This window comes from Gavialis gangeticus, unplaced genomic scaffold, assembly GCF_001723915.1.
Source record: "Gavialis gangeticus isolate Ggan-Ray unplaced genomic scaffold, GavGan_comp1, whole genome shotgun sequence".
NCBI lineage: Eukaryota > Metazoa > Chordata > Crocodylia > Gavialidae > Gavialis > Gavialis gangeticus.
The window spans coordinates 5027610-5036444 of NW_017728991.1; the positions used below are offsets into that span (position 1 = coordinate 5027610).

The 8835-nt window shown below is 48.5% G+C and overlaps 1 protein-coding gene across 4 annotated transcripts in view; it reads right to left on the reverse strand.

Annotated features, from left to right (window-relative positions):
• Positions 1-8835, reverse strand: part of ARSG (arylsulfatase G) — an 85999-nt gene that overhangs the window by 59711 nt on the left and 17453 nt on the right. For 3 of the 4 annotated variants that reach the window (XM_019516363.1, XM_019516354.1, XM_019516379.1), the window contains exons 3-5: positions 8105-8152; positions 6829-6940; positions 5335-5472 (exon numbers count right to left, since the gene is read on the reverse strand). In XM_019516363.1, the coding sequence (XP_019371908.1) occupies positions 5335-5472; positions 6829-6940; positions 8105-8152 (298 nt within the window). The remainder of the gene's footprint in view (positions 1-5334; positions 5473-6828; positions 6941-8104; positions 8153-8835) is intronic. The other variant, XM_019516372.1, reaches the window with a different exon arrangement.

An 8835-nucleotide genomic window follows, 5' to 3' on the forward strand; every position in this document is an offset into this window, starting at 1 on the left:
AAGCCCTTGTATATTCCTGATCTATTGCAGCACTTTTTTCCTGCAAAGAGCCTGAAAACCAATGCTCCAAGGTGTGTGGGGGGGAGTGCTAAGCCTTGAAGCCTGATGCCAGTTTCACCCTCTGCATTGCTAACTACTTCATTGCCAATGAATCTCACAGCAAAAGCAAAGCCAATTTGAGGAGGATACCATCATTTCCACACCCCTAGTCTACACAGTAGTACGTCACTTTGCAGATTCTGCAAGATTGTGCTGAGGTTTGTCTTCAGCCAACCTCTGCAGGAACAAGAGACCATATCCCAGCAACATTTCAGTGCAAAAGTATGTCCCAGTGTCATCAACTCTGTGTCTATAAAGTACATATGCAATAAAGTACTTGTGGGGAATAAATTAAACTTGTAAACATAAGCTTTTTGGGAGGGGCCACCACTTTTTTGTTCTGTGCTTTAACAGCACCCAGTGACTCTTGCCTGTACCACAACACCAGGTAATAGCAAAAAGTAATAATTTGGCCCATCAGTATCAATTAGTGTTCGGCCTTCGGAAACATGTTAGGATCCTCCTCTAAGAGGAGGTGTTGGCAGGGGAAGAACCCAGAAATAACCTGCTTCATCTCCACTCCAGTCAGCTGTACTTTTTGCTTGACTTTTGCCTCATCACTTGCTAATTTAGCCACACAAAAAATAAACTGTAATCATTTAATCAATAACTCAAGAAGGGGACTCTTAAAATCACATTCCTAGACTTTGTACCTCATGTCCACAGCATTTCCTTGGATGGAGCCAAAGCTCACTGCCGTGAGCTACTCAAGCCTGACTCATCTAGTTGAAAAACAGAGAGATGATGGATTTCAAGTTTTCTCATTGCTGAACTATGATGGTTATTGGACAACAGGAAACCAGAGTAAACTGAGCTATTTAAAAGTTAGATAAGCAACCACCCAGGCTGCTTTCTGAAACAGCAACCTGTTTTATCCAGTTCTCAGCAAACACAATAGAAATGTCCCGCAAATACCTAACAATTTGCTAAGAAGCTTTTCCATTAACCCTGAGTAGGGACAACTGGTTCAGAAGTTTTGCTGAACTCACCCAGCCCAGCACTGCAGAGCCCATCCTAAAGTGGCTGTGCAGGAACTGGGTGCTGATGCTCAGCCATTCAAGTCTCTGGTGCACTGTGCAGTTTGTAGGAAAGGCGCAGCAGCAACCAGCAGCTCCATAGCTTGAGGATTCAAGTTCAGCTTTTCCCTACTGCCCCAGCAGGATTCAGAGGGACTCCCACTAAGATGTGATGATCCTGCTCCCAAAGCAGATGGTAAAGTTTGTGTGGTGCGGTTACCCCTTCAGACCTAAGCAGTTAGCCAAAATTCAAGGTGTAGCATGTTGTTCTCACTTGGAGGAGAAAGGGGCTTTCTTGGTATAATCCTGTTTGCTTGCAAAGAATATGCAAAGTCCAATGTCCTTGTACACAAGGGTGAATCAAAGCTCTCTGGGCTCTTTCAGCCAGTGCTCAGCCAGTGTGTTGACACTCCACCTAAATGTAAATTAAACCCCACATCTAGACGAGCCCCCCCAACCTCTCATCAGGCAGAAGCACAGTCTGTAAAAGCAGCAGGTTGATAGCAGGGAGTCCAGAGCCCACAACTCACAGACGTGACCCTAAGTCCCGGGTCAACAACAGGATTAGCATCCAAGGGTTCAAGGATTAGCATCTCACAAGCCTCTGTGCCTAGAAGAAAATGCTGCAGACCATGTGGCTATCATGAGGAGCAAGCCAGGACAACATAGACCTCGAAGTCACAGCGCTCAAATTACTAGGCAGCTGGATTTTTCCCTGCTTGGGTTCCAGTTCTGACTTTAGCAGCCATGGTTGCAAGAGCTGCCAGGACCAGAAGCCAATATTTTATTCCACTTCAAAAACCTTTGCTTGCATTGCCGCCAAGTACACAATCATTTACAGCTGTGACCAGCAGGGTTGATCACACTATTTTAGCAGCCTTCACACTCACCTGAGGTAAATAATTGCTCGAAGTAGAGGATAATGCAGAACCTCCCATCTGGGTATTGTACCTGTCTGATCGGTCAAAGCAGTATGTCAGCGCTTCCCATTGTTTCAGACATAAGTGGTCACTCTCCTGCCCTGCCTCAAGGGTTTTGTGTTTTATGAATGAATCCATGAGACTGGGCACATAGTCATGGAAACCCTTAGAAAAGAGGTGGGTTTTGCATTTGTCTCTGAGTTCAGTGAGGTTTGCTGTCATTCCTGTTTCTTCTGGCAGCAACTCTAAGTAGCTTGTGAACTCAGTTGTGATAGGATCTTAGCAACTGAAGAAATGGAGCAATAAATCCAGATGGTAGATCAGGAAAATGTGGTTTACAACACCTCCAAGCTTATGAGGTACCAGGACAAGGAAGGATTACCAGCCCTGGGCAATGCATCAGAAAGAAGAGTCTAAGCCCTATATTTGCATCTCAACTCTACGCAGGGTGGCCATCGGAGAGGACAGTCCGGTTGTCCTCTGTCCTCTATTGATATGAAACCTGATGCCTTTATGTCCTCTACTTTTCTCTTCAAAAGAACTGATCAAGAGAAAGATAGAGGATGTAAAGGTGTTGGGTTTTGTATCAATAGAGGACAGAGTAGCAGAAAACTGGACTGTCCTCTATGATGGCCACCCTAACCCTATGGGTTTTGCAAGATCCTTGCCCAATGAAAATGCCTGTGCATCTGCTAACTTGATTAGCTAGACAATAGGCTGCTAAAAATATCTGTTCCAGCAGCCAGGGGTATCTTTTTCATCTGAATCATCAGTCTTCCCTGTCTCACTAAGCTGTCCCAGCTGAATGGAGGAAGTTGTCAGCTCAAAAGCAAACAAGTGTCTCAAGAACAACCCATGAACAGCTCTAAAAGGCCCCCGGGACACACCAATGAACCCCTGACAAACTGGCTTTTGCTTCAGGTACTCTTGTGCTTCCCCCGGACTCCCTCACACTGTAGTAACAATGGGAAATGCTCCGCTCAAAACTTTCCAAGTTTGGGAACTGAAGTTGGATGCCCTTTCCAAGACCTGTTTTGCTTCCTCTCTTCTGAATTTCAAAGGATCTAAAATCCCATCGCTATTTCCCGGAAACCCTTTGGGCCTGATCCTCAACTACTCTGCTCATGAACCTGAGTCAGAGCGTAACAAGGGAAAGGCACTTGCGTGCACCTTGGCAGAATCTCCCGGCAGAGGAACACTACTCCCATCCAGACAGAGCCCTGCAGAGGCTGCTCAACTCAGCTGGGATCACACTAGGCTTTGAGCTCTCAAAAGGAAACCTTCTTCTTCAGAGACAAGGTTTTTGTTTGAGTGGTTTGGCCCTAGACCTGCAACTTACAGCAACAGACTGTTCACCCGGGAGCCACATCAGCGTTCTCCATCCTTGTCTTCCCTCCCTGCCCAGGTCCCTCTGCAGGGGAATAGGACAAACCTGTTCTCCACAAGCAGGTTCCTAACACCTCCAGATGCCTTCCTCCTCCCAGTTGCATGTGAACAGCTGCATGTGGCTAACTCCTGCTGGTGGCTCCTGTCCCCCTGGAGCATGACAATGTGACCAGGTCTCTAACAACCTCACAAGCATAGTCTAGGGGACATCTTCACCAGTGCACATTAGCTGCTGGGCACCTCCCTGCTGACTCAAACGCAACCAAGAATCCATCTGTCCTTGCTGGGTAAGTCAGGCTTGGGGTTGTTTGAATTACAGGAGTGGCACAAAGCAATCAGAGTGTACAGATAATTCCAGCCAACGGTCTCTGTAGGATGGCCTGGGAGATGGACCCAAAACTGAAGGTAAAGGAATAGGGTTGAGAAAAGGAAACTAACTCTTGCTGGGCCATGAGTCCTTGTGAGGAGATTCAGTCTACATGGGATGGGAAGGGAAGTGATGCAAGTACCATGCAAGAGCCTGCCTGCCCTTGTCTCTCAGTGAAGTGCAAGGGGAATGCACTAGCCCTTACAGCCAGTCTGACCAAAGCACCGGATGGCCTGTGAGAAGCAGTTGACACAGGCTGCTGTGCAATGCATGTGCTGCAGCCTAGAAAGGTCTGCTCCATGTCTAATTTCCTTGCCCCTGATGTCAGCAGTTCAGCTCATGTAGGAACATAGGAGGGGCCCTGTGTCCTCGACTGTTAGGAACTTTGTGATTGGAGTAAACCAATGCCTAAAAGCATCAGTATTTGATCTGACAGCGATGTTTCTTTTCCTTTCCCCACCCAGTGAATGCTAATTTAATTGCATATCTTACTAATCTCTTCTTTGTTCTGAGAACAAGACGAGGCCTTCAGTATGCCTGTTACATAACAATTGATTACATGCCTTGACCTTTCCGGAACATTTTATTTGTAAGCACATATGACTGCTTCAAAGGAGAGATGCTGAAAACAGCAGTATTTCTTCAGCATGTCCAGAAGACCTCATTTACTGACCACCAGGCTCCTCACTCTCAAAGTGATTCTCTAGAAACATCCTACTCCACAACCCCATTCCCTGCAAGTGCTCAGATCCACTAAAACTCCAGCTAGGGCAGTAGCTCTTGCTCTGTTAGCTCTGCAGCCCCTACATCACAGGGAGCTTCTATCAACTTCTCTAGCACCCGGGGTAAACCAAAAGAGCAAAAAGGAGCAGGGTTGGGAGTGTCAAAGGCCAAAAGAGCTGTGCCTGCTAAACACCCTTCCCAAAACAACCTGGAACTGAACCAAAGATTCCTAAATTTCACCTCCTTTTTGGTCAGCTCGGTGTAAGTCTCATTCTCTTCTAGCGGCTGGTGTTCAAAGAGGATGACAACCTACCGCTGCTACTAGTGACTCCAGAAGTCTGCACCATGATTGCCACCTTGCTGACTGACCATGACCAGTGAAAGGGTCAGTATGATTTCATGTGCTGGGATTTCTGACTTCTCTGCTTGTTCTTTAGAAACCTAGGAGTCCAGTGTTAAAAACCGGGATGTGATTCTGTTACTAAAAACTGTCTCCTACAGCATATGCATGAGGGAGCTCAAGTCTGGGATCCCCCAGCTCTTCAGCAGTTAATTTTGCAACCAGAATGTGCATTTAAGGTAGTTTATTGTATACGTGTCAGCTCCTAATTTTTTAAAAAGCAAACTAGGGAAGAAACCCTACATACTAATCCTCTGAAATTGTATTGACCTCCACTGGGGTCATCAGGAGGACTAGGACCATTACACTCACCACTCAGACCTCAGGGCACGGGGATTGTCACTGATCTTTGCTATTGGCCTAAGCTCCTCAAAGGCAGAACTGCAAAGTGGTGTCACCAAGGCTGATGCTTCACATGCTTACCTGGCACACTGAATGAACCGAGTTGCTTTTTCTGCATACTCCATAGCCAAGCTGGTCAAGTTGACAGGCTGTTGGACAATACTGATGTTTTCAAAGAGAGGAAGTGCCACCTTGGTGTAGCAGTCCTTCCCAAAGCTGCTAAGAAACCAAAAACTTTCCATTACTCAGAAACTCATGGTTTCTGAATAAACAGAGGGGGCTTGGTGGGGCCCGGACTTCGGAACATTAGGTCAATAGTGCTGTTATGACAAAAACCAAGTCTCAAACCTCTTGTCTCAGCTGCACGTGTAGTGTAGATCTCTGCGGGAGATTAATTCAGTCCCTACTTACCAGGCCCCCGATGGGAAGTGGAGCATGTTATTGTTGTTCTAGGAGAGCTTAGTGGCTCCAACAGAGAGGCAATAAGGCCTGCCCTACATTACAAACTTTTGTCAACAGCAGCTGGCTTTTGTTGCCACGGGTTTGCATGGGTTCACATACAGATCTGAGGTAAATTGGCAAATCTCAGTCTTTTCTTGGCCAAATGACACCATTGCCTCCCTGCACAACCCAAGCCCCCAGCTGGCATGCAGCCCTTGACTTAGTGGGTTCGGCATTACCCGTGTTGGTTCCTCACGTTTGCCAGCCACGATCCCACAAGGCGCCATACCCAAAACAGTGCCCATTCTGGTCACAGTTTTGAACTTCATTGTCCAGAGGTCACAGTGACTGAAAACCCTCCCTAATCTTTAAAATTGCTACTATCTTTTAGGAAGGTTTATTTCTTTACTAGCCCACCTTTGCAGGCTGACATGGATGGACAGCACCTAAACCTCATGCTTCTGCCCGGACCAGAATCCTGCATCTCCTCAGCTCACGCGGGCAATAGGCAGTACAAGCCCAGCTCCAGGGGTGCTGCCGGCGTAGAGGTGTTTATACAGACTTCCCATAAGGGATGCAAGCCCATGACTGCACACAGGATTCAATGAGAGAGCTCTGCCCTACAGAACTGCCAAACTGAACTGACCCTCTGCATCTGGAGAAAGCAAGCAGAGAAAACCTGAATGCCAGGCCCCAGGTGGCCCAGGGCATCTGTGGCAATGGCAAGAAAGGAGCCCAGATGGACTGAGTCCTAGGCAAGCATCTGAATCACGTTTTGCCCTCGGATGTAGTTTTGCCACGTGTCTCCGTGGGCCTCCCCTGTGATTCCTCCCTGTTGGATGCTGGTTTCCCAGGGTTTCCTACACAGGTTTTCTCCTGGACAAGAGGCAGCAACACCAAGGAAGAACAGTGTAGAGGACATATGTAAACAATTCAGAGACCACCTGATTCCTTCAATCCAGCCCCACCCCGTCCCTGTTTTACCAGAGGGATGTTCCCTCTGGGGGAAAGCAGAAGAAAGGATCTGGGTCCTGAGATCCACCCATTCAGCAATAACATGTTGAGAGAGAGACGCTTTGACCCTTGCTCCCATCAGCCCACTGACTCCTCTTCTACCGGCGGGAGAAGATGTACCTTGCCGATGCAGAGTGCAAAGGGCAGGCTGGACACGGAGGGAGGTTGTAGCCTGGGGTGTCAGTACAGCCCATGTCGTGACTGTAGGGGATCCCGAAGTAATAGTCGAAACCTGGGATCCAAAGGAGTGTGTTAGTGTGTACACAACTGCCTGCTGTCTGAGGGTGTGGTTTGGCTGTTACACACTGTTGACACAGTTGCTGGGTTGACAAGAACAAGAGGGGGTCAGGTCTAGTAGCTGCCCGTGGGCTCTATCCTGCAGTCAGAGCCACGCAGCAACTGCAAGAACCCGCAGAGCTCCTGGCTTTGCCTGCACAGCCCTAGGGACCCACTTCATGTTGGAGCTGAATGCAAACCTAGTGATATGTCACTGTTTGCATTGCCCTGCATTCCTTTCCCAGCCCAGTGCACTTTTGGAACCAAACTTCCCAGGGAATTTGGGAGGGCACATACAGGTGATACAAGGTGACATGAGGAAGTGCAAACTAAAAGCAACACTGGACTTCATTGCCCAGGTGAAAATGGACTTTTAAGGTCAAATCCAGCCCAGGGAACATGCCCCAGCTGCAACAACCAAAAGAACCCCTGGGTATAACCCTAAATGCAAAGGGAGATCCACAGATGAAATAGCTGCTTCAGCAGCTGGGTGCCAAAAGGCAAGACCACCTCGCAGACTGTGTCCTGTTCTGCACAGCACCCCCAGCACTGCTGTAAGGGAGCCAGGCAACAAGTCCTCCAATGGAGGGATGGGAAGAAGGCTATTGAAATGCACACAGTAGGAGCGGGGGTCGCCATCACCCCTTACACCCACACACCACCATCCCTCGGCACCTTTGGTGGTAAGCAAGGGCTTGTTCCACTTTCCTGCAGTCTGCACACGTGGGAGTCATTATGATTCCTACCAAGGGGGCAAAGGGGAAGAGTAAAGACAGCAGTCCCTTCACCTCTGGCAGGATCCCTGCTAAATAACATAAAAACATAAGAACATAACAAGTGCCTTACTGGGTCAGGCACTGGTCCATCTAGCCCAGTATCCCATCTCCAACAGGATGGGATGCCTTAGGGATGGCACTGAACCAGGTATATCTAAAGTGATCTATTACCTATTCATTAAACTCCCTTGATTGAGTTCCTGACAGGTTGCCTGCTCCCCCCTCTCACAGGGCAGCCATTGAAAAAGAGGAGAATGGCTTTTAAAAGAGAAGGGGTAAGCAAGAAATAGAAACACTGGCTGATCTCTACCACAGAAGAAAGGGAGAACCCCAAAAGTCCTTACCGCGGAAGTTGGGATGATAGAGGCCATTGTGTCCAAGGTGCCACTTGCCTGAAAGAAAGCAACAGATAAATAAATCCTGGTTCACCTGCTGCATTTGCAGGCGAGTGCATGCAACACACAGAACGCAGTATTTGAGCCCAGTGCCTGACACAGCTAACTATTTCTGTACATAAGGCCTGCCTGTAACGCCCAGACTTTCCGGGGGCCAGAAGAATCGTCTGTGGCTGCATGGCTCCCACCTGTCCAAAGCCCTAAAGATGCTTTGCAAGATGAGGCTTTCTGCAAGAATTTAAACCATCTGTTCCCAGCTTCAGCCTCTGAACTGCAGGGCATGTCATGTTCTCATCTGCTCTTAATAGGGTTTGCTGGTATAGCCATTCCAGTACAGCTGCAACTGCAAAAACACTGCCAGCGCAATGAAGATTCGTGGCTCTGCCCCAGCTCTGGACCGTGCTGTCACCATCACAAAATCCCAGCCCTGGAGCAGCTCCATGCCCAGCTGCAAGCCCTGCCAGCACTGCTGGGGCTGGTCTCCATGGAAACTCTGCCCCCCCCCCGCACTGGGGTCTCCATGGAAACCAGCCGCAGCAATGCAGGCAGGGGCTGCTGGGAAATGGAGTCTGCCGCAGGCCCAATCCAGCCCGCAGCCTGGATTTTCCCTGCTCCTGGCCTAGAGGTAAATAGGCACTTAAGGAAGTCAAAGGGGCCAGAGTCACATCATTCCCTTGTGT